Source organism: Saimiri boliviensis, chromosome X (genome assembly GCF_048565385.1).
Source record: "Saimiri boliviensis isolate mSaiBol1 chromosome X, mSaiBol1.pri, whole genome shotgun sequence".
NCBI lineage: Eukaryota > Metazoa > Chordata > Mammalia > Primates > Cebidae > Saimiri > Saimiri boliviensis.
Window position 1 is genome coordinate 131,284,388 of NC_133470.1, and position 26,089 is coordinate 131,310,476.

Consider the following 26,089-nt stretch of genomic DNA (forward strand, 5'->3'; position numbering starts at 1 on the left):
GAAGATGCTTGATATTATTTCAGGTTTTTTTTTAATGTTTTCAGAGTTGTTTTGTGACCTAAAATATGGCCTATTCTTGAGAAAGACCTATGTGCTGGGGAAAAGAATGTATATTATGCAGTTGTTTCATGACATGTTCTGTAAAGGTCTATTAGATCCATTTTGTCTGTAGTGCAGATTAAGTGCTGTTTCTTTGTTGACTTTCTGTCTGTAAGATATTTCCAATGCTGAAAGTGCAGTGTTGAAGTCTCCAGTTGTTACGGGGTCTACATCTCTCTTTTACTTGAGTAATATTTGCTTTATATATCTGGGCACTGCAGTGTTCGGTACATATCTATTAAAATTATTATGTCCTCTGGCTGAACTGACCCCTTTATCATCACATAGTGACCTTCTTTGTCTCTTTTTACAGTTTTGGTCTTTAAATCTATTTTGTTTGATATAAGGATAGTGACTCCTGTTCTGTTTTGGTTTCATTGGCATGGAATGTCTATTTCTATCCTTTCATTTTCAGTCTGTGTGTCTTTATAGGTGAAGTATGTTTCTTCTAGGCAACAGATCAATGGGTCTTGGTTTTTCATCTATTCAGTTAGTCAGTGTCTTTGGATTGGGAAGTTTACATTCAGTGTTATTGATAAGTAAGGACTTAGTACTTCTATTTTGATTTTTTTGTTTCCTGGTGGTTTTGTGGCTTTCTCTTCCTTCTTTCTTTCATTTCTGTCTTCCTCTAGTGAAGATGATTTTTCTCTGATAATATGATTTAGTTTTTTGCATTTTATTTTTAGTGTGTCCATTGTATGTTTCTTGGTTTGAGGTTCCCATGAGGCTTGCAGATACCTTCTTATAACCCATTATTTTAACCTGATAACAACTTAACACTATTTACATAAACAAGCAAAAAGAAAAGTAATAAAAACTTGCCCTAACTTCATCCCCCCCACTTTTTAACTTTTTATTGTTTCTACTTACGTCTTACTGTTGTACTATGTCTTAAAAAGCTCTAGTTCTGGCCGGGCACTGTGGCTCAAGCCTGTAATCCCAGCACTTTGGGAGGCCAAGGCGGATGGATCACGAGGTCAAGAGATCAAGACCATCCTGGTCAACATGGTGAAACCCCGTCTCTACTAAAAATACCAAAAAAAATTAGCTGGGCATGGTGGCACGTGCCTGTAATCCCAGCTACTCAGGAGGCTGAGGCAGGAGAATTGCCTGAACCCAGGAGGTGGAGGTTGCAGTGAGCCGAGATCGTGCCATTGCACTCCAGCCTGGGTAACAAGAGCGAAACTCCGTCTCAAAAAAAAGCTGTAGTTCTTCTTTTTGATTAGTTCATTATTTAGTCTTTCTACTTAGGATGAAAGTAGTTTATACACCTCAGTTACAGTATTATAATATTCTGTGTTTTTCTGTGTACTATTACTAGTGAGTTTTGTACCTTCAGGTGATTATTTATTGCTCATTAATGTCCCTTTCTTTCTGGTTGAAGTACTCCCTTTAGCATTTTTTCTAGCACAGGTCTGGTGTTGATGATATTCCTCAGCTTTTGTTTGTCTTGGAAAGTACTTCTCCTTCATGTTTAAAGGATATTTTCACTGAATATACCATTCTAAGGTAACGGTATTTTTTTCTTTAGCACTTTAAATACTCCTTTCTATCCTGTAAAGTGGTTTGCAGTGAAAAGTCTGCTGCCCAGCGTGTTTCTGCTCCATTGTATGTTATTTGTTTCTTTTTTCTTGCTGCTTTCAGGATGTTTTATTCTTGACATTTGGAGACTTGATTATTAAATGCCTTGGGGTAGTCTTCTTTGAGTTAAATCTGCTTGGTGTTCTATAATGTTCTTGTACTTGGATATTAATATGTTTCTCTAGGTTTCAGAAATTCTCATTATTATCTCTTAACTTTTTACCCTTATTTCTTTCTTTACCTCCTCTTTGAGGCCAACAACTCTTAGATTCCTTTTTCAATCTATTTTCTAGATCCCGTAGGTGTGCATCATTATTTTTTATTCTTTTTTCTTTTGTCTTCTCTGTGTATTTTCAAGTGGCCTATCTTCAAGCTCACTAATTCTTTTGTTTTGTCTATTCTGATATTAAATGACTCTGATTCATTTTTCAGTATGCCAGTTGCATTTTTCAGCTCCAGTATTTCCGCCTGGTCCTTTTAAATTATTTCAATCTCTTTGTTAAATTTATCTGATACAATTCTGAAGTCCTCCTCCCTGTTATGTTGAATTTCTTTGAGTTTCCTCAACACAGCTATTTTGAATTATCTCTGTGAAAGTACATGTCTCTGTTGGTCCCTGGTGCCTTTTCAAGTTTATTTGGTGAGTTCATGTTTTTCTGGATGGTATTGATGCTAGTAGATATTCTTTGGTGTCTGGGTATTGAAGAGTTAAGTATTTAATGTAATCTTCACTGTCTAGGCTTATTTGTAGCTGTCCTCCTTGGGAAGGCTTTCCAGCTATTTGAAAGGACCTGGGTGTTGTGATCTAAACTGTGTCTTCTGTATGGGGCACCGCAGGCCCAATAATGCTGTGATTCTCCCAGACTCGTAGAGGTGCTGCCCTGATGGTCTTGAACATGATTTGGGAGAATTCTATATATGTCCAGGCAGAGACTCTTTTTCTCTTCCCTTACTCTCTCCAAAACACAAAGAGTCTCTCTCTGTTCTGAATCATCTAAATCTGGGGATGGAATGACACAGGCATCCCTGTGGCACCACCACTGTGACTGTGCCGGGTTACACCTGAAGCCAGAGCAGTGCTGAGTCTTGCCTAAGGCCCATTGTAACCACTCCCTTACTACTGCCTATGTTTTCTCAAGGTCCTGGGATTCTACAATCCACAGGTAGCAAAAGCCAGCAAGGCCTGTGTTCTTCCCTTCAGGATGGCGAGGTCCCCCAATCTCTGGGTGAGTCTAGAAGTGCTGTCTGGTGGTCAGAGATTAGAGTTAAAAAAACCTTAGAAGTGTACCTGGTATTCTATTGCATTGCAGCTGAGCTGATACTCAAACCACAAGTCTCAGCCCTTCTTATCCTTCTCTTCACTTTCCAAAGTCAGAGTAGCCTCACCTCTTAGCCACTGCCTCCCCTGGCTACAAGGCAAGGTGTACTGCCAGAATACTACTGGAGTACCCTTAAGGTACAGGGGCTCTTAAGTCCACTTGTGGTGAATGTTGACTGGTGTAGGACTCACTTTTCAGTGCCGTGAGCACCCCTCTGGCCCAGGGCAGTTCCATAAGTGCTATCCAATGGTCAGCTCTAGAATCAGGGATCCCAGGAGCCCACTTTATGCTCTACCTCCCTGTGGTGGTGTTGGTACCTAAGGGCCAAGACAAAGTCCCCTTTACTTTTACCTCTGCTTTTCTAAAGCAGGAGTTTTGCCCCATGGCACCACAGCGAAAATTTGCTGAGGCTCACCTGCAGCCAGCAAGTCTCAGAGGCTCAGCAAGACCCCCGAGGTGTTTCCTGGGCGTCACTGCTGGTTATTTAGAGTCCAAGGGCTCTTCAGTTAGCAGATGATGAATGCTGTAAGGATTGAGCCCTTTTCTTCAAGGCAGGGAATACTCTTCTGGCTCAGGGTATGTCTTGAAATGTCATCTGGGAGCTATGGCCTGGAACAGAGCCTCACTGCTCTGACTGGTGCCCTATCCTGCTGTGGCTGAGCTGGTAACCAAGATGCAAGACAAAGTCCTCCCCTCCCTTCCCTCTCCTCTCCTCTCCTCAAGCAGAAGGAAGAGATCTCTTTTGGAGCCTCAAACTATACAGCTTGGGATTAAGGGAAGGGTGATTTCAGTCCTTCCTTGGCTGCCCCAGCTGGTGTCTCATTATGTCCTGTGCCCCCCACCCCAGTCCACTATTTCTGGGCCTAATTCAGCCCTAGGAGTCACCTATGAGTTGCAGTATTTATGGCCTAGACAGCCTTTGAAGTTGACTTAGAGACTGAGAGCACTTTGGCCCTCAGAGGTAAGGTTTGCAGGCACTCAAGTTGGAACCACTGGGATCAGCAACTCCTTTCTGGCTAGGGCTGGTTTTAATGCTCCTTCCCTGGTTGGGCATCAGCTGAGTTTGTTCTGGTTTTCCTTTCTGATCTAACAGGACAGCACCGAGTTCATTGCCTCACAATTGTTGTGTTCTCCCTTCCAGCACCCAGAAATGCTCTCTGCAGCAGGCTGCAGCTGCAGGGGTGGGGGATGGGTGGCATCAGCTATTCAGGACCTTTTTTTTCCCTATGTCTTAAGTACTGCTTTCAGTGATCTGAAGTTAGAATTGGGTACTTTGAGTGGTCATCTGATTTATGGTTCTTGTGAAGGTATTTTTTTTCTGTGTAGATAGTTGTTAACTTGCTGTCCTTGTTGGGTGGGGGGATAATCGGTGGAGCTTTCTATTCTGCTGTCTTGCTCTGCTTCCTATATTTACTTCTTAAAGATTTTAATGGATGGGAAGTTCAAGATTCTACCACTATGCTTAGTTTGCACATAGTAGTTAATCCTGAAACAAGAGAAGTCCTAAAGTGCATTTTAGTTAGCTTCTCTGCATTGCTGATGTTAGGGTCAAAGTTAGATAAATCATATATTCTAAAACAATCTCAAAAATAATTCAGAGGTGATACTATATTTTATGGAGATAAATTTGTAACAATTCATTGTGTTGTTTCTTACACGTTTCTAAGTACATTTATTCTTATCTTGAGTATGCACTTTTTAAAGTAAGCATTTTTAGTCCATGTAATAATATTAAAATTAAGCTTAGGTGAAGATATCTAACATAACTTTTAAAATAATTATCCTCAATGGTTTCTATCTAATTTAAGTATAGGTACTCTTGCTCTATTTTAGTTTTCATTTGCATGGCATATCTTTTTTTATCCCTTCACTTTCAGTTTGTATGTGTTCCCACAAGATAAAATAAGTCTTTCTTGTAGGCAGCATATAGTTGCTATTGTTTTTTATCCACTTAGCCACTCTGTATCTTTTTCTTTTTCTTGAGATGGGGTCTCGCTATGTTGCTCAGTCTAGTCTCTAATTCCTGGACTCAAGCAACCCTCCTGCCTCTCCCCCACATCTTTTAATTGGAAAATCTAACATATTCACATTTGACATTGATATGTAAGAATTTATTACTGTCATTTTATTGTTTCCTGGTTGTTTATAGATCTTTTGTTCCTTCATGTCATGCTGTTTTTCTCTGTGATAAGTGATTTTCTCTAGTGGTATGCTTTGATTCCTTACTTTTTATCTTTTGGGTATCTACTATAGGTTTTTGCTTTGTGGTTACCATGAGATTTATAAAAACATCTTATGTTTTAGCAGGCTATTTCAAGCTGCTAACAACTTAATTTTGATCATATAAAAAACTCTACACTTTTGCCACCGCAGCACATTTTATATTTTTGTCACAATTTACATTTTTATGTTGTATATCTCTTAATAAATTACTGTACCTATTATTATTCTCAATAGTTTTATCTTTTACCTTCTCTAAATATATAAGTGATTTACATACCACCATTACAGTATTAAAGTATTCTGAATTTGATTTTTACCAGTGAGTTTTATACTTTCATATGTTTTCATGTTAATAATTTTTATATTTTTCTTTCATCTTGAAGAACTCCCTTTAGCATTTCATGTAAGACAGCCTGGGTGAGAATAAACTCCCTCAGCTTTTGTTTGTTTGAGAGTCTTTCTCTTTTATTTCTAAAGAAAGGTTTTGCTGGGTTCAGTAATTTAGATTGGCAGGGTTTTTTTCCTTCAACGTGTTGAATGTATGATCCTACTCTCTCCTGGCCTGTAAGACCTCTGTTGAGAAATCTGCTACTAGGCTTATGGAAACTCCTTTATATGTTATGTTTTTTGCTTCTTTTCTCTTTCAGCTTTCAGGATCCTCTTTGTCCTTAACTGTTGGCAATTTGATTATAGTTTATCTTGGAGTAGTCTTTTTTGGATTGAATCTCATTGGAGACCTTTGACCTTCCTATACCTGGATATGTATATCTTTCTCCAAATTTGGAAAGGTTTTAGCTATTATTTCTTTATAAGCTTTCTATCCCATTGTTTTTCTTTTCTCCTTTATGAGCTCTTATAACCCAAACATTTGCTATTTTGATGCTGTTCATATATCCTGTAAGCTTTCTTCATTCCTTTTCATTCTTTTTTTCTTTTTTCTCCTTTTACTGTATATTTTCAAATAGCTTATCTTTGAGTTTGTAGATTATTTCTTTTACCTGATCAATTCTGAGGCTGATGCTATTACATTTTTCATTTCATTCATAGTATTTTTAAGCTCCAGAATTTGACCTTTTAAAAATATAATTTCAGTCTCTTGTTAATGTCTAATTTTGGTCATTTGTTTTTTTCTTGATTTTATTAAATTCTCTCTCTCTCTTTTTTTAAGTTTACTGAGATTCCTGAAAACAATTATTTTGAATCTTTTATTTTTCTGGGAAAAATTAAATCTGATTTCAGTCAGTCAGCCCTTCACCAGTCAGCCCATCCAGAGATTCTTGGCAGGCCATCTAGTATGATCCTTGATGTGCTTGTTGCTGGAATCCTTGGGCAGGCTGGCCTACTACCTGGGTTACAGATGGGTGGGCCTCGTACCTGGGTCCTCAGGGTTGGGCCTGAAGCCCAAATCCACTGCAGTGGACCTGTTGATTGGGCGTTGAGGGATGAGCCTGGAGCCTGTGTCCACGAGGGTGAGCCTGGAGCCTGTATCATCCACAAGAACCAGCCTGAAGCCTGGTTCACAGGGGCTCACCTGGTGCTGGGGTAGGGCTTGAACCTCAGTCTGTAGGAGATGGCTGAACACTGGATAGGCCTGACACCTGGGACCACTGGCATGGGCCTGGAGCCTGAGTTCATGGAGGCCAGCCTAGCACTGGGGTGTCTTGGATTATTGAAATGATCACTGAGATACCTGATTCCTGGGATCACTGAGAAAGAACTGGAGCCCAAGTCTGCATGGGTGGTCCTGGAGCCTCAGTCCAAGGGGTCCTGCCTGGTACTGGGATATATGGGAGTAGGCATGGACCCTGAGTCTTCTAGAATAAGCCTGGAGCCTGGGGCCTCTGGAGCCTGGGACCTCTGGAGCCTGGGGTCTGGTGCTGAGACCATTGTGGAGCCTGGAACCACAGTCTGGTCTGGAGCCCAGAACTGTGAGTGCTAGCCCTATGCCTGGAACTACTGAGGGTGGCCTGGAGCCTGAGTCTGTAGAAGGAAGCCCAGAGACTTGATGTGCAAGGGCTAGCTTAGAGGTCAGGTCCCTTGGGGCTAACATGGGTCTTGGAACTGCAGGGCCCAGCCTGGAACTTGGTAACACAAGGGTGGTCCTGGCACCTAGGTCCATAGTGGTCAGTCCAGCACTGTGGTCTACTGGAACTGGCCTGGGCCCTGGGTCTCTGCAACACTGAGCTGCAGGAGATCCAGCAAGGGCTACCGGAGCCAGCCTAGAAGGTGGGGCTATGGAATCCTGCCTGGTGCTGAGGTGGGCCTGGAGGCTCAGTCTGTGGGTACCAGTCTCTTGGGGCTTATATCAGCCTCCTCCAGGGGCTGGTCTCGAGGCTGAGTCTGCAGGTGCCTGCCTTATGACTAGGGCTGTAGGGGTCGGCCAGGTGCTGGGGCTGGCCCTGGCCTGAAGCCAGGAGCCTTGGGAGCTAGTCCAATGCTGGGGGTGGTTGAGGGCTTGGTACTGCTGAGGTTAGCCTGATGTTGAGGTAACCTGAAGACCAACTTCACTGTACAGACCTGGAAGTTGGGGTTGAATGATTCATCTTGTGACTGGGGCCAGGTGCTGGGGCTGACCCTGGCCTGAAGCCAGGAGCCTTGGGAGCTAGTCCAATGCCCAGGGTGGTTGAGGGCTTGGTGCTGCTGAGGTTAGCCTGATGTTGAGGTAACCTGAAAACCAACTTCACTGTACAGGCCTGGAGGTTGGGGTTGAATGATTCAGCTTGTGACTAAGGCAGGCCTGGAGGCTGAGTCCACTGATCTGGAGGCTGTGGGGGCCTTCTTAGCACTGGGTATTATTGGTGTGGGTCCAGTTTTAGAGTTGAATGAAAGTTCAGTGCTCCCTTCCCTCTATTTCTCTCACACATAGGGTATCTCTCTCCACTCTATACTGGAGTTGGTAGAGGGCTGATGCTGATAGTGTGAAACTATCTTTCCTACCTTCTTGAATGTACCTTATGTCTGTGCTACACCCAGATGCTGCTATAATCTCCTGCCTATTTGTTTTGTTCTTTAGTTTTTTGGCTCTTGTGAAGTTATTTTCATGTGTGGATAGTTGTTTTAATTGATGTTTCTGTAGAGAGATGAGTGCTGAAAAGTCCCATTCCACCATCTTGATAATGTTCTTCCTAATGGTTTTTTAATTAGAAAATCCTGCATGCTTTTCTGCAAAAATTAAGACAGTTGTACAGAGAGTTGAACATTAAGTTGTCTCTCCTTGTTTCTTTTCTAGCCCCACTTACCAGAGTTAACCATTTGTAAATATGGTTTATTTTATTCCAGATTTTTCTGTGCATATATTTAATTTTTGTTATTATTGGGAGTTGGATATATTGTGTTTGTTCTACAACTTTTTATTCATTTAATATGCAATTGGCATCTTTTTGTGAATGCATTTGGTACCAACTTACTCACTTTGATAGCCAAATAACAATGAGAATTTTGATGTTTATGACTCACACTGTATAGAAACATGGATAAACTTTGGCAGACTACACTGTAGCTCTTAAGAATTTTAGATGACAGTATAGACCTCAAGTATAAATGCAGAAAGTTTTGGTATGTATTATTTATTACAGCGATAAACACTATAGCATACATTTCTAGATCTTAGTATATGAACATTACATTATAGTTTTGAGGGGCTTGTATGAGACTTGTTTGGCCACATGAGTGTGCTAATGTTTGTACAGTTATGAAGGATGTTTGCCTACTATGGGCAATGATAATTTGTGGTTCCTTGTAATTTCTAGATAACATTGAAGGCATAGCTTCATGTTTCTTGGACCTGTAAAATGAGAGTGGTAAAAATCTCTTACTTGATTCTTAAGAGAATTCTGTGACAAGTGACAGTCCTAAAGCAAAGCATTTCTTAGGGTTGTCTGCTATAAAACACAAAATATCAAGGCTGTTTTTTCTTTGGTTGGTTGGTTTTCTGGTTTGTTTTTTGGTTGGTTGTTTCTTTGTTCGTTTGTTTGAAATAGTGTCATGCTGTCACCCAGGCTGAAAGGCTAAATCATACCTTACTGCAGCCTCAACTGCCTCAACCTCCTGGGCTCAAGTGATCATCCTAGCCTCTGGAGTAGCTAGGACCACAGGCATGTGCCATGATGCCCAGCTAATTTTTATTTCTATTTTTTTGTAGAGATGGTGTCTTGCTCTTTTGCCCAGGCTGGTCTCAAACTCCTGGCCTCAAGTGATTCTCCTACCTCAGCCTCCCAAAGTGCTGGTATTACAGGAATCAGCCACTGCACCTGGCCAAGGCTGCATTTAGAAATCCAACCTTTAATTACTGGTGTCCAAAATCATTCCATGAAGTTCATGAAATTACTGATGCCCCCATAGTGATTCCTTAGAATGCCATAGCCTAGACTTACCATACTAAATAAACTCTTGCTATATCTGACATTAGAGGGATACTTAGTATGTGTATATTAAATTTAAATTGCATATTCAAACAAAAAGCTGTTACTCTGGTCTCACAAGCACTCAAATTTGAAGTGGCATATAAAATCATATATAGTTGAGGAATGAAAATGATATCTCTAAGTATTTATTAATGTGATATATTTGTCTTTCCTTTTTTATTCACAGATGCCATTTGGAATAAACAGAAAAAGGCTGAACTTTTTACAGATAAGTTTTGTCAAGTATGTGGAGTGATGCTACAGTTTGAATCACAGAGAATTTCACATTATGAGGTAGGTTAAAAATAATGGTAATAGGGTCTAAAGCAGGTTTTTAAATGTAGCAAGTAAACTTCCTGTAAGTCGTTTTACTTGATTCTTACAAGAATCCTGTGAAAAAGGTAGTATTATTTTCCTTTAATGGATGAGGAGACTGGCTCAGAAAGGGATGGTAATATACTACTTGAAGTTTGGGGAATTCAGGTTAAACTCAGTCTTTTTACTCCAAAGATTTTTTTTCTTTTTTCACACCACTCTGCCTCCCTTTGTATCCATCAAGAGGAGGCTGAGGCAGGAGAATTGCCTGAACCCAGGAGGCGGAGGTTGCGGTGAGCTGAGATCACACCATTGCACTCCAGCCCGGGTAACAAGAGTGAAACTCCGCATCAAAAAAAATATATATATATATATATATATATATATATATATATATATATATATATGAGAGGCATTATGAAGCTTGCATAGGAAACTAAATGTGAATAAAGGGATATTATCTAGAACTCGCAGAGTCTTTGTTTACAGTGAATGAAGACTGCAAAAACAAAACTAACTAGTTGATTGAACCACATGTTTTTAGACACAGGACCATAGACTCCTAGAGCTAAAGCAGAGAATGTTTAATGTCCTTGCTCTCTTAGTTTATAGATTAGAAAACTGAGACCCAGAGGGTTAATAATTCTCCATGGCTAGTCACTGGTACGACTAAGCCTAAAAATGGTTTATTCTGATTTCATATCCAGTGTTCTTTCCCTTCATTTGGTGTTGCTTCATATTTGTACATCATCTGATGAGCTGTTGGATTTCTTTCATATCTGGTATCTAGGTTACCAAAAATACAAGATACATTCAATTAAAACTAATGTAATGCCAGTTCTCCTTTTTTAAACACCTCATCTTGTTCTTCCCATTGCTACTCATATTGGTAATTATATTTTAGTCCTAATCTTGGCTGAAATTAAATTACTATAATTACAGATAGGGAAATTGTGTTGACTGGATTGAGAGGAGCTAGGTTTAAGTCTTGACTCCACCATTGATGAGTTGACTAGTTATATAAGCTTTGGCAAGTCACTTTACCTTTCTGAACATATTTCTTGGGCCTATAAAATGAGAGTGGTAAAATATCTTACTATACTTGTGAGAATTAAGTGAAATCAAATGTATGAGAGTGCCTAGCACATCTTTAAACTCCATAGATCAGGTTTAGAATTAGTAACAGAGACAGACATTCAGGAGACTCTGAGATAACTACAATTTATCCGTTTGAACCGTTTTAATTTACATGTGAAAAACAGCTTTTTGTGAAATCATAAAGTACTATTCACTCTAGAAAATAAGCAAAAATACGAGAAAATAAGTATAATTCTATAACTCGTAGTTAACCATTATTGAATTCCTCTTTTGCTTCTGTGATTCCAATATGATTTCTAAACACACATACACATATACACATACATTTTTACAAAAAAGATATACAGACTCTCTCAGTATAGTATTGTAAAATACAGCAGTATTGCAGTTTAATGAGGTTGCATTTATTAATATTTCTTTTGTGTCTGTGTGTATGTGTTTTAAGAAACCATTCTATACAGTTTTGTCATATAGATACTTTCCTCTATATTCTTCTAAAACTTTGAAGTTTTACTTCTTATGTTATAATCCATCTGGTATTGATTTTCATGTATGGAGTGTGATAACATTTTTTTCATATGGATAGCCAGTTGTTCCAGCACTATTTATTGTATAGTCCATCCTTACCCCATTGATTTGTAGTGGCACTTCTATCATATGCTAATTTCTACATATATATAAGTTTGTTTTGAGGCTTTTATCCTGTTTTGTTGTATTGGCCTGGTTTCCTATATCTGCAACAATTTCACCTTTAGAATAAGTCACAGCTTTCAAATAAGTCACAATATCTGGAGAAGAAATTTATAAGATCTTAAAAATTTTAAAAATCATAAATTAAGTTAAAAATATATGCTGCACATTAGATGATAGTTATAACCCATATAGCTAATGAAAGATTTGTGTCTAGAATATGTAAGGGATCACACATCAGTTAGAACAAGAAACAAATAGGAAAATGGGAAAGTGATGTGAACAGGCCATAGAATAGATACTCAACTTCACTAATGATTATACAGGATATGGAAGTTAAAATGATAACAAACTATCATATAAGAACCATAATACTGGCAAAAATTAAAATCTAATAACACTTAACACTTCAAGATAATATAGTGAAACAAACACTCTCATTGCTGCATTTGGAGATGTAAACTGCATCAAAATTTTCTAATACCTGGTAAAGTTGAAAATCCACACTCTATAGGCCAAGAATTCCACTTCTAGGTATCTATTCTCAAGGAACTCTTGAACATGTACATTGGGAGATCCATTTACATATGTTAATTGCAGCAATGCCTCTATTAGCAAAATAAACTGAAACATAATTGTCCTAAACAGGAAACTGGATAGGTAGCATATGGACTAGAATATTACACAGTATGTAGCATGAATGAACCAGAGCTACATGTATCAATATCAATACGTTTTTTTTAAATTTTTAAATTTTTTTTAATAATAGCTTTAATAAGGTTTTGGGGTTTGGGGTTTCTTTGTTTTGTTTTGTTTTATTATACTTTAAGTCCTGGGGTATATGTGCAGTTTGTGCAGGATTGTTACATAGATATACACATGCCATGGTGGCTTGCTGCATCCATTCCCCCATCATCTACATTAGGTATTTCTCCTAATGTTACTCTTCCCCAATCCCTCCACCCTCTGCTATCCCACCCCTAACCCCTCCACGCCCCCACCAACAGGACCCTGTGTGTGATGTTCCCTTCCCTGTGTCCATGTGTTGTCATTGTTCAGCACTCACTTGTGAATGAGAATATGAGGGGTGTGGTTTTCTGTCCTTGTGTCAATTTGCTGAGAATGATGGTTTCCAGCTTCATCCATGTCCCTGCAAAGGGCATGAACTCATGCTTTTTATGGCTGCATAGTATTTCATGGTGTATTTGTGCCACATTTTCTTTATCCAGTCTAACACTGATGGGCATTTGGGTTGGTTCCAAGTCTTTGCTATTGTAAACAGTGTCACAATTTAACATACGTGTGCATATGTCTTTATAATAGAATGATTTGTTACCCTTTGGGTATATACCCAGTAATGGGATTGCTGGGTCAAATGGTATTTCTATTTCTAGATCCTTGAGGAATTGCCACACTGTCTTCCACAATGGTTGAATTAATTTACACTCCCACCAACAGCATAAAAGTGTTCCTATTTCTCCACATCCTCCAAAATATATTAACACAAGAGTGCCATCCTCAAATTCAGAAAGGTATAAATTTTGAATGACTCTTTTATTGAATAAACGAAGTCATATTGTATCTTTTTTCAGGGTGAGAAACATGCTCAAAATGTTAGTTTTTATTTTCAAATGCATGGGGAGCAAAATGAAGTGCCTGATAAGAAAATGAAGATGCATGTTGAAAATTTTCAGGTGAGTAATGTATGTTGATATTGCAATTCTAAACTTTAGTTATTGAATCTTTCTAACAAGATTGTGCCTGTTTCAGGTGCATAGGAATGAAGGAGTAGACAAAAACAAATTTTGTGATGTCTGCAACATAATGTTTAGCTCCCCACTTATTGCTCAGTCTCACTATGTGGGAAACGTCCATGCTAAAAAACTGAAGCAATTAATGGAGAAACATGATCAGGCATCTCCATCAGGATTTCAGCCAGAGATGGGTAAGGTTCTGTTCACTTCTTTATCTTCAGTGCAGGATCTACCTGTCATGTTTTGTTTAACTCTTCCATACACTTTTTATTGGGGAGACTTTCACCCCAGTTGAAATAACTTGATCATTATTCTTCTGCCCAGTTAATCTCTGTCTCTGTCTTTGTCATTTAATATGAAGATTTTAATTGCTAGCTGATTTTTAAGAAACGTTACGAACTCTCCTTTTCTGTTCACCAAATCCAAACAATAGAAAGTGATTTGCTGTACTGCTATAAAGAAACAACAGTAAGCAGCTGGAGCGCTGTCAGTTTCTAATCAAATAATAAAATCTTCACTTTTTGTTTCTTCCCCTTGGCATCTTTTTTGCTTTACTATTTTCCAAAACATTATCTCATATGAGTGTTCAAGTCAATGTCTTCACCAGAATGTAGTGATATGTTTCCTACTAACTATAGGCAAAAAAAAAAAAAAAAAAAAAAAAAAAAAATTACTGAATTTCTTCTATCATAACAGCCTATTTCTTTCTCCCTATGAATATAAAGTACTACCAGCATCATCAATTAGTTACTGAGTACTTATTTTATGTTAAACCCTAAAGATACAGGGAAGCATAAAACATTATGTCTTTCCTTCTTCCAGTGATGTTGGGTCAACAATGCATATGAGAAAACTGACCCAAAGTTGCCTGAGATGGCAGAGAATACCCTGGAAAACCCAACTTCTATTTTTCTAAGTACATGTACTAGAACAAAAAATGATGATTAATCCTCTGTAGTAAAAAATTTACCACAAAATCTTTGTAACTTCAACACTTTAGGACTAAGGCATGCCTGGCATGGAAAATTCACTATCATTAATTTTGAACTCATAGTGTAAATGTCACCCAGAAAAATCAATGCTGTGAGATATGTTATTAAAACTTTCATTTTATTAATAAATAAAACCAGAATTATTTTTAAATTTAGTCTTTAATTTTTGTATATTTTTTCAGCCTGTCATTGAAAAGATAGATAAAATCACTATGCCCTACAAGAAAAAATATTTTGTAAAAGCTTTATCTTCAGTCCCCAAATTTATCATCTTGAGCTCAGAGAGGAGAATAAATAAAAGAGGTATGAAATACTGGAATTCTGGGAACATGTACAGTTTTATAGTCTTAAACGTTTAACTGTATACATTTTATTCTGATGCAGAAATCACAAATGTAGAATGAATGGATGCCTTGCTATCTTACTCAAGAAAGACTAACTTAGAAGTTAGTATCATGTTTTATCCTCACTAATTTCAAAGAATCATCTTAAGATGGTTATCATGCTTTCACTGATTTTTTATGTGGATATAATTAGGCAATTCCTAATACAGAACATTTCATCCTTCTCATATCAAACTTGGTGACAGATTCGTATTCACATTTTCATTCTCACAGAAGGAAATTCTTTTTTACTTTAGAAACTTTATCCAGCAGCTGTCTGTTGAAAAAAAAAAAAAATCCAGAGAGTAGGTTTTTAGAGAATTCTAAACTTCCCTAGTACTTTACAATAAATGCAGTTTTAATATCTGAACATGTGTTTATCACTTCTTATTACAACTATTTCAGCAGGAGTGCCTCTTACTACTTCTGCAGCGTCAACCTTCCTGAAGCCCCTTGCTGTCAAGCCTCCTCCAGGTGGGATTAAAGACAAGACTATGCCTTCCTCTTCCAGCAGGGATTTGGGTTTGAATAATCCAAACAAATTTTGCAAGCTCTATCCTGCTTCCTTCAATAGTCCAGTAATGGCCCAACAACATTATGTTGGGGAAAAAAAACACAAAAGAAATGAAGCTAGGAAGACATTTGTAGGCAAAATAAGAGAGAAAGCTATTCCAGAAAAACCAAATGCAAATGGTAAACAGTAAAGTTTTCACAAAACTTTTTCATAGGAAGTTTGTATTTTATAAAACATACTAGCTTATTTACATACCATTTTACTCTTATTGAGTGAGAGGTTGATAGTATTCATGGAATCATAGAATTTTAGATAAGTAAGGACTTTCAAGTCCATGTAGCTTGATCTGTTCATTTTCTAAGAAATGAGACCCTGAATGTTCAGATGATCTGTATTAATTTTAGAATCAAATATAGGAATTCTCATGGTTTCATGTTATTTTAGGTAAATGAGGTTCCTTAAGGACATACATAAGAAAGCATTTTAAATTAGTATCATGTGGTTATATCATTTTTTTACTAAGCATTGTTTAAGTGTCTCTTTGGTGCTAGACTAGTCATTCCTGGGAATACAGTTCCCTAAAGGAGCAAGTGTGTAAACTAGTTAGGTTAATAATACTTCATTGCAAGAGCTGACAGACATGCATTTTTGTGTACATATTTTTGGTAACTATAGGAGTGAAGCATAATGTTCCAGAAAAATATTCATATATTTAGATGATTTTCAATTGATAGAAGTGGGAAGAAGAAAGGATGAACCAAAGGGCTTGGAGCTAAGAAAGAATGGCAAGAATTCAGGCACAATAAAGAGACTGATCCTGACTGGAGTGATCCACTTGCTCTTCTAACCATATTTTTTTTTTCATTTTTCCCCCCACAGGCACCTTCTCACTACTAGTGTATTTTATTCCCCTTTCATATTCTCTCTTCCACCCACTTCTTTTCTTCCACTCACTATTATTTTTCAGTTCTTTCTTTACCCAACCTTTCTGCTTCATGTGAAAATGTTCATTATTCTCTCCTTCTTAAAGCTCTATTCTTTGTCATATGTAACTCTTTATGCACTGGTTCTTCTCCTGTATTTCTGTTTCTTTTTTGTTTTCTCTGTGGGCTCTTTTTTTATTCATTACCTAGATGTAGGTATTCCCATGGTTTCATCCTTGACCTTACTCTACAAACACGATTTCTATTTCCCTGGTTTCATTTCTCATCTGTATGCTTATGACCTTTCTCTCAACATTAGATTCACATATCTAAATGGCAGCTACTGCTTCACCTGGATGCCTCATAGCCATTTCAAATCCACCTAGTCATTCAAAGTAGAAACCTGCAGGTAACTATGAATCCCCAAACACTACCTTCTTCACTTCGTATATCTAATGAAGCACCAAGCTGTGACTTTTTTACCTCCTGAATACTACTCTCCCCTTCTCTCCAGCCCTGCTCTTCAGGTCCTCAAGATCTTTCCTAGAGGTTTGCTACTCAGAGTGTGGGTTGTGGATCAACGCCATTGGCATCACCTGGGAACTTAGACTTTGTTAGAACAAAGACTGTCAGGCCCCACTGCAGGCCTACAGAATCAGAATCTGCATTTTAACATGATCCGTGGTGATTTGTACTTAATAAGTTTTGAGAAGCAATTGCCAGAACCTCTTAACTACTCTTTCTGTCTCAGTTTTGTTTCCCCAAACCATCCCCCAATTTAACCACTAGAGTGTTTCACTTAAAGTGTAAGTATTTCCATGTGTCATTACCGTTCTTTAAAACCCTTCATTGTTCCTTCATCTTCTAAATATAAAATCTAAGCTCCATAGCTCTCCGTCATCTTGTTTCTGCCTACCTTCTCCAGGCTTATCCCCTGCTATTTCCTGGCATGATCTATGTGGGTCAGTATCTGCAAACCATATATGGTTTCCAGAAACCATTACCCTGTTTTTTTGTCTCTGTGCCCTTGTTCATGCTGCCACTTTGTCTGGAATATTCCCATAACACGATTCTCCTGGCTAACTCCCACTCATTCACTTACTTCAAGGTTAATATTCTGTGCTTCCTTAACCTGCATGTCTAATTATATCTCCATGTGTCTGTCTCCCATTTGAATGTAAGGTCTTTGAGGCAAGGGACTTCGTCTAATTCATCTGTATTTCCAGTGCTGCAGATAGAAACTGGCACAGAAACAGGCCCACTTCAATGGAGATTAGCTTAATATATGAATCAGAGAACTATTAATTTTTTTCTTTATTGAGTTCTTATCCTGTTCTTTTACTCTTCCAGTTTCCTACTTAGTGTGATTCAACATATCCCAGAAAGTTACATAGAGATATGTGTTTTTATCTAGGATTGTGAAGAATGTTGATTTAGGCAAGTGTAGAAATAGAAGTGGTAGGGCTTCTGAAAGTAGGAGTATATATTCAGAGAAATGACAACTTCCACTTGTTAAGGTATTTTCCTGTTACTAGGTTGAGGGCATCTGAAGGAAGCAGCTTCTAATTTTGTAGCATTAGGTACATTTGAACTGAGTTAACTTTGAGAAGTGTGTGCACTCCTGTCACTTCTAAATGGGGAGGGCCGTTTTGGTACTCTGAAGTTTTACATTATTAGAATGAGGAAAAAAGGATTTTGGTGAAATCTCATCTGATGATGAAGGAGAGGGGATGATCATCAGCATAATTTAATCCAGTCATTGGAATTGCTTTACATTAGCCTCTGAAGCTAGAGCTCAAGGAAAAGATTTTCAACTCTGCCTTGGGTTTCATTTGAGAGCAGTTTCATTTTGAGAGCAGTAAACATTTGAACATTTAAAAATACCTGGATAATTTAAATTAGCTAATGAGAATTTCAAAGAACAATAACAGCAGAAGCCCTCATTACAAGTGAACAAGTGGTAATGATTTAACATATGCCATCTTAACTGTTTCACTCATCACCCATTTTCTTCTGTCTACCTTCCTCTCCATCTGCTATTGTTTATATATGTTTCTTCCATATCTAATGTTTCTCTTTTTCTTCATCATTCTCACTGCTTCCTTCATGTCCCTCATCCAGCTCAGATCTTATTAGCACAGGAATGGCTACCATAACGATATGGAACTAAAGTATGTATGTATTTTTTATTTATTGTATTTGTTTTGTTTATCTTACTAATTTTTGGCCCCGTTATTGCACTTAGATGTCTCACTTTCACCTGTAACTCAACATACCTAAAACAGAATTAATAATCTTCTCTACAATCAACTTGAATTTCCTGAGTTTTCCATCTCTGCTAGTAGCTAGAATGTTTATTAGTCACCCGCATTTGAATCTTTGAGACTATCTTTAACTACTTGACTATCTATATTCTATCCATCAGCAACTATTATCAAATCTTAGAACTATTTCTCCTTTCTGTAGTCCTTCATTACATTTCTACTACCATCACCTCACACCATAGTGCTGTAACAACCTTCTGGAAAGCTTTATTTGTACCTCATTGTTATTCTCTCACTCCCTATTAGCAGGATTTCAACCCTGGATCATTTCCACCCTCTATATTTTCTACTTCTGCATTCAAGCCTACTGAATGATGCTATGGAAAATTATAAAGTATAGGGATTAGGTAAGCTTTCAGAGTCTTGGTACCTAACCTCTTTGGGCCTTTAGTCCTACTTAATCTGTTTCCTTTTTCTTTACTTTCCCCTTAGCAACCGTTTTAAACCTATATCATTCTTCAAGACTCTACACTCCTCCTCACACTTCTCAGACAACCTCCTTTGTTATTTTATCAAGAAAAATTTGACCATCAGATGTGGATTACTACCAAGTATCTTGGTTTAACCAAATACTCCTGTAACCCTGAATTCTCATTTAATTACTACATTCTCCCCTTCCCTCCCTAGCCAAGATATTTTTAAAATGTAGTCCACTCTTACTGTCTTCACTTATTATTCGCTCAACTCACTGCCATTGGTTGGCACTCATTCCCTCAAACTTCACACCACTAGTCTACCACTTCACTGTAACTACTACTCACAATGCCAAAGTGACTTCTAAATTTGTAAATCCAATAGACATCTTTATTTAGCTCCTTTGACATTACTCTCTCCTGTTCATTCTTATAATTTTCTGTCCTTTGCTTTGGTGGACTTTTCATAGGCTCATCCTTCTCTACCATCTTTCTTCAAAGAATGGCATTCTCCAGGGTTTTATCAGTATGTTGCTATTCCTTTGCCCACCCATATATTATCTTCAGGAGATTTCATCCACTCTGATTATTTTGACTACCCACCCCCTTCCATGTTCTGATATCTCCAAAATCTCTCTAACCTATCTTCTGCCTTTCATACTCCTGTATATAACTGCCTGTTGGACACCTTTACGTGAAATTTGGTAGATATCTTAGACTCTGTGTTCAAACTTAGACTATTCGCCACTGCCTACTCTCCTACCCATTAAAACAACACATACATCTGAAGTCCCAATTTCAGTTAATGGGATCGCCACCCACCCACTTACCACATTAGATTTCTGGGAATTATTTTAGACTTCTCTAGATTCTCTCCTCTCCGCTATCCCTGACATTCAACCCGTTACTAACTTTTGCCAGTTTTAAAGTTGAATGTTATACCAATCTCCCTGCTTCTCTCTACCCCTACTGAGACCCATCTAGTCTGTGTCCTCATTATGTCTTGCCTGATCTCCTTACTTCTAGGCTTACTCTTCTTAAATTAATCTTTTGTATTGCAGTCACAGAAAAGACTCATCTAAAACACACAATTAACCAACCATGTCACTTATTACTTAAACCACTTCGAGGTTTCCCAAAACACAGAATACAAAGTCTAGGATCCTTAGCATAACATATAAGTCTCTCTTTGATCTGACCCATTTTGCCTTTTCCTGTCTCTTCCCCTTATGTTTTACTCTACAACAATCCCAAATTTTAAGAAGTTTCTTTAAGCACTTTTTTCATGATTTTTTGTACCTAAAATGCTCTTCTCAACTGTTTTCAAGTTAACTATTTATCATCTCTCCAATAGCCTTTTTCAGACCCCCATATTATGCTGAGTGCCTCTGCTTCTTTGTGCTTGCATACCTCTTAAACATACCTCTTTTACTTTTACCAAGTGAGACTGAAATTTTTTGTTCATGTGTCTTTCTCACACTAGATTTGTGAGCAACTTGACTGTTTTATTCATTTTGTATTCATCTGGCATCTAACCTGATGCTTGGTGCCACATAGGTATTCAGTGTTTATTAAACAGATTATTTGGATTCAACACATTGTGCGCATTTCTGTCTCTGCCATACCTGATATTATTTTCATCCCTTGGAATGCCCTTACCTGCTTTCTTACAAATTCAGATCCTTTCTGTCCTCAAAGATCCATCACAACTTCCCTTACTGCTCTAGTTCTTGGTGTTCTCCCCTTTCTCTGATTTCTCATAGCCTTTACTATTCATTGAAAATTGCATCAATTGTAGCCCCTCAAGGGAATTAGTATCCTTGAGACAAAGGATAACATTTTATTCTGTAGTATCCTTCCTAGTGCTTTATATGGTAATGAGGACATAATTTTTTCTCAATTCATATTTGCAAATTGAGAGGCAGTGTTGTATAGAGGGATAAACATAGATTTGGAGATACACTTATAGTCACTTGCCAAATTGGACCACAGATTCCTCTGATATAAAATGAAAATAATGTGACTCCACAGGATAATAATTAACTGAAGTAGTATATATAGTACCCATCAAAGAACAGGTTCATAACAAATGTTAGGTTTGTAAAAATATTTTGTCCTGTCATAATTTAAAAATAGGTAAATTGGACATTTTCTACTTTTCTTTATAGCATAAATCCCATAGTCACATGCAGTTTTTTTCCAACTTTTATTTTAAGTTTATGGGTACATGTGCACATGTGCAGGTTTGTTATATAGGTAAATGTATGCCATGGTGATTTTGCTGCAGAGATCATCCCATCACCTAGGGATTAAGCCCAGTATCCATTAGCTATTCTTCCTGACAGCTGCAGTTTTGATTATGTGCAGTTGTCAATTGGTTTTTCCCCATTTAAGGTGTTAGACCAGTGGTCCTCAACCTTGACTAATTAGAATCATACAAGGAGCTTTTAGAAATCCCATTGCTCAGGCCATCCCTTCAATCAATTAAATTACCATCTCTGGGACTTATAATTTGTGTTTTGTTTTCTCTTTTTTAACTCCCTTCGTGATTTTTATATGGAGCCAAGATTGAGAGTAGTGTTAGACATGCACCTTCCCAATTCATGCTTTGAAAACAAGGACCTTAGTTCAGAGACTTGCAAGATAGGGCTATAATGAGGGGAAGAGTAGGCCCCGCAAGTATTAGGTTATTGAAGATTCTGAAAGGTACAAGATGCAAAGGAGCCTGAGTTTCTGGATGAACTCAGGAACAAGGAATCCTAGAATACCTGATAACAGAACAGCCAAGAACAGAACAGGACCACAGAGTAGTCTCTGGAATTAAAGAGTGGAGAGTATAAGAAACATAATGGAGGCAGGCCCAGGAGGATTCAATCACGAACTCTGACCTTAGGGCCAATGAATAGGCTTCATATCTTCACAGAAAGGATTTACACAACTTTTATATATCATTTTCCGAGATGTCTGAATCCTAGAAAAAGATAAAGACCATCAATATGTGGGGAAAAAAAAGGGGGCGGGGAGGGCTAAGGTAATGGTAATCAGACCATACAGTTCTAGAACTGCCTCTGGGACTTTCCTACATGATGGACAGTTCTTCTAAACCTCTATGTTACCTCTATTAGAATATTGTTTCTGATGTAATTTGTGGAGAAATAAAGCAGGAACTGAGGCGAACATATATACAGTATACTTTATAAGCACTAAATAAATATGTAAAAACTTAAATATAACCTGAGTTTTTAGTCATAATGAAGATTATTACCTCAATAATCTAGGGTAGAGGTATCTTTTGGCTTCCATAGGCCACTTTGGAAGAATTGTCTTGGGCCACACATAAAATACACTAACAACAGCTGATGAGCAAAAAAAAAAAAAAAAAAAAAAAAAACATAAAAATCTCATATGTTTTAAGAAAGTTTGTGAATTTGTATTGGGTTGCATTCAAAGCCACCCTGGGCCACATGTGGCCCATGGGCTGCAGGTTGGAGAAGCTTTATCTAGGGCAGGTGCTCAATGGTGGCTGGACAGTTAATTCATATGGAAAGCTTTCAAAAAGTAAGGATAAAAATCACCTGGGGTGTTAGTTAAAAATATAGATTTTGAGGCTCTCCCCTGGAGAACATGACTCAATATTCTCCACCTAGAGATTCTGATTTAATTGGTCTGATATGCAGCTGTAACATCAATAATTTTACATTTTTCCATGTGATTCTAATGTATAACCAGCATTGAGAACCGTTAATCCAGAGGAAACCAGGACTCCTGCTTACCTTGCACCACTTCGGTACCCTCAAAATGTATTGGCAAAGTTAATCTAAGCCTTAGTTACAGCAGCTATAAAAGATAGTAAGAATTTCCTAAGAGTTTCTTGTAAATATGTACTCTCCTGGTTTTAGTCCTTTAGCTTTGCAGGAAGTCCAAAATCCTCAAGTTGATCAGCCTCAGTCAGGGACTCACTAACCACAAACAAACTTGAAAGAGGCTGATAAATAACTGAGAAACTGGAAAAATATCACTTTAATATGTTTTTCACAAGGCCTGTGATAATCATTTGCCATATTTGTGATAATAGAAATTTCTTGTCCCTCACCCAGAAACAGTAAGTCATGTTCTCCAGGGGAGAGCCTGGGAATCTATATTTTTAACTAACACCCCAGGTGATTTTTATCAGAGAAGTCTTGGAAACATTGTACTTTAAGTTATTGTATTGTTATTCTGGTGTTGATTTATGGTATGAGGAAATACATATTTCCATTTTCTAGTTTTTGTTGATATATATAATCCAGGGTATCCTTTTTTTGGTATCAAAGAATATGAAAAATGAAATTATAATCAGAAAGTGACTTAGTATGCATGAAATTAGAGCACAGGGAAGGACAGTTTTGAGGGTTCATTTCATTTAGCTTTTGACATAACCTGCTGAGTTTTCCTAGGCCTGCAATAGAGTATATGTCAGTAGTGTGCAGTCTCATATTCTGCAAAGTCAGCATCTTTCTTTCCCCTTGTTAAGCAGTCTCCTGTTTCTATGAACAGTCTTTGCTCAGACATGGCCAATACACTTGATAGTAATTAATTTAAGTTCTTTTAAATGATTAGGTCGCTTTTTGGTTTACAAGAAGATGACCTTGATTGTCCTTAAAATCTTTGCAGGTACCAATTTATTTCCTTCTCCCTAGGGTCAGAATGATTTTATACTTGGCTTATGAAACGTATTAATTTGCTTCTTCTGATCAAAGATGAAGTGGAAGGATGATGAGATTAGAAAAATAAAAATTAATTTATTCCTTGATTCTAATTCTACAAAGCAGAATAGTGTGCTAGCTACTATATAATTCCTAATTATAATAGTTCCTGACTCTTTTGAAGTGGTAACTAGTAGTTTTGTTTTAGAATTTTGCTTTCAGCTTTTATCCTGAGAGTGGGGCTCACTGAACCTCTCTCCTTTCTAAAATCTGTGGAAATTACTTTTGGTAACTAATGCACTGCAGTGATTTCAGGTAAGAGAGTAAAAATTTGCCTTTATTTGTTTTTAACGTTTTGGGACATTTCACCTTTTGGTTGGGTGGGAACAGAATTAGGGGCAAACAAAAAGAAGTTGGTTAAGATATTTAGAGGCAAAGGTTGGTTGGCCATGCTAAATTTCAGGTGCCTGTTGCACCTCCATGTAGCAACAATAAGTAGACAGCAGATTTTTAGCGAGTAAGTCAAGCTAGAGAAGCAGTGTGGTGTAGTATAAAGAATTCTGGCCATTCAATTAAGAGGCGTGGACTCTGAGAGGCTAACACTACTGCTAACTTGCTCTGTGACTTTGACCAAATCATTTGACCTCTCTGGGCCCCATCTTTATTGGAAAATGTAAAGTAAATGATCTTTAATAAATTCTTTTCCAGTTCTAACATTATGTGATTCTAAATATATTTATACTGACCTTCTTAACTTGAACTCTCTGTTTTTTCAGCATTTAGTATGAGAACTTATGTTTGCCATATTTGTAGTATCGCTTTTACATCTTTGGATATGTTCCGTTCCCACATGCAAGGAAGTGAACATCAGATTAAGTAAGTATTTTTGCCAAAATTTTCCTATGGTGCCAAACACTAGACCTTCTAGTTAAGCACTCTTTGATGTATTTTTACAAACTTCTTAGGCATCCATATCCTTGTGAATTAAACCTGGGTATGGTTGGCAGTATTTGTAACTTATTGCATACTAGTGTCCCTCAGGGAGTTCTGTAGTAATGATAGTGTACTGACAAAGCTGGCTAACTGGCACCCTTCCTGACTAGAGAGCAGTGTTCTTTGGAGAGATGCTAAAGAATCACTCTGATACTAACCCCCTAAATTCAGAGAATTTCTGGAAGGTTTGCTCAGTTCCAGGGATTCAGTGATCCAGTGATCCAGTCACCATTTTTCCAGTGGGATATGGTGGTTAAGAATAGAGGCCTTGCCGTTAGATAGACCTAGATTAGAATACCAGATCCATTTTTCTACCAAGTGTGTAACTTTGGACAGTTCTTATATAAGATTGCTACAATGAAATATAATATGTGTAAGGTGCCTGCCCTGGCACATACTAACAATTCAATAAATATTTAGTCCGTTTTATTTTGTTATATCAAGGAGAGGAGAACTGAGTGGACAGTTGGAGACTGGGTAGTTTAGTTAGCAAGTCAAAAGGTGTTTGACTATTCATCTTTGTCTTGATGCTTTTAAAGTCAAGACATAGAGCCAGGCCTGGTGGCTCATGCCTGTAATCCCAGCACCGTGGGAGGCAGAGCCCAGGAGTTTGAGACAAGTCTGAGCGACATAGTGAGATCTTATATCTACCCCCAAAAAATAAAAATTAGCTAGGTTTAGTGGCATGCACCCATGGTCACAGCTACTTGGGGAGCTGAGGTGGGAAGATCGCTTGAGCCCAGGATGTTGAGGATGCAGTGAACCATGATCATACCACTGCACTCCAGCCTGAGCAACAGAGTGAAACCCTGTCTCAAGAAAATAAATAAAATAAAATGAATAAAATAAAATCAAGACATTTTCTTTCTGTTAACATTGTTTTATTCTGGTAGAAAATATTTATATTATTTGAATTTGAATACTTAGAAGCTAAATTGTCTGACTTGCCCAATTAACCCACATTTACATTCCTTTTTTTAGAGATGGGTTCTTGCTGTCTTGCCCAGGCTGGAGTGCAGTGGCTATTTGCCTCATCATAGTGCAGTACAGCCTCGAACTCCTGGGCTCAAGGAATCCTCCTGCTTCAGCTTCAGTAGCTGGGAATACAGGTGCATGCACCTCACCTGGCTAGATTTATAATTTAGACTTTAAAAAAAACCTCAAGATTACAGAATAAATACGTACCTGTCACATTTGTAAGATATATATAAGGAACTCACTAATGAAAACTTTAAAAACAATATGACAGTCAAATCAGAGCATCTGTGAGGACATTAAATATCATTAGTTCCTATGCATACATTCCAACATGCCTTAACATTTTTAGTGCTACAACAACATCGGATAAGTCTGCTCCTTTATATCCATCTTCCCTTTCAT

The 26,089-nt window shown here is 37.8% G+C and overlaps 1 protein-coding gene across 4 annotated transcripts in view; it reads left to right on the forward strand.

The window, feature by feature from the left end:
- The window catches only part of ZMAT1 (zinc finger matrin-type 1), a 46,613-nt gene that overhangs the window by 17,652 nt on the left and 2,872 nt on the right, over window positions 1-26,089 (forward strand). For 2 of the 4 annotated variants that reach the window (XM_074392309.1, XM_039464179.2), the window contains exons 2-6: window positions 9,813-9,919; window positions 13,321-13,422; window positions 13,499-13,673; window positions 15,263-15,331; window positions 24,493-24,592. In XM_074392309.1, coding sequence (XP_074248410.1) covers window positions 9,813-9,919; window positions 13,321-13,422; window positions 13,499-13,673; window positions 15,263-15,331; window positions 24,493-24,592 — 553 coding nt within the window. The remainder of the gene's footprint in view (window positions 1-9,812; window positions 9,920-13,320; window positions 13,423-13,498; window positions 13,674-15,262; window positions 15,332-24,492; window positions 24,593-26,089) is intronic. The other 2 variants (XM_074392310.1, XM_074392311.1) reach the window with 2 other exon arrangements.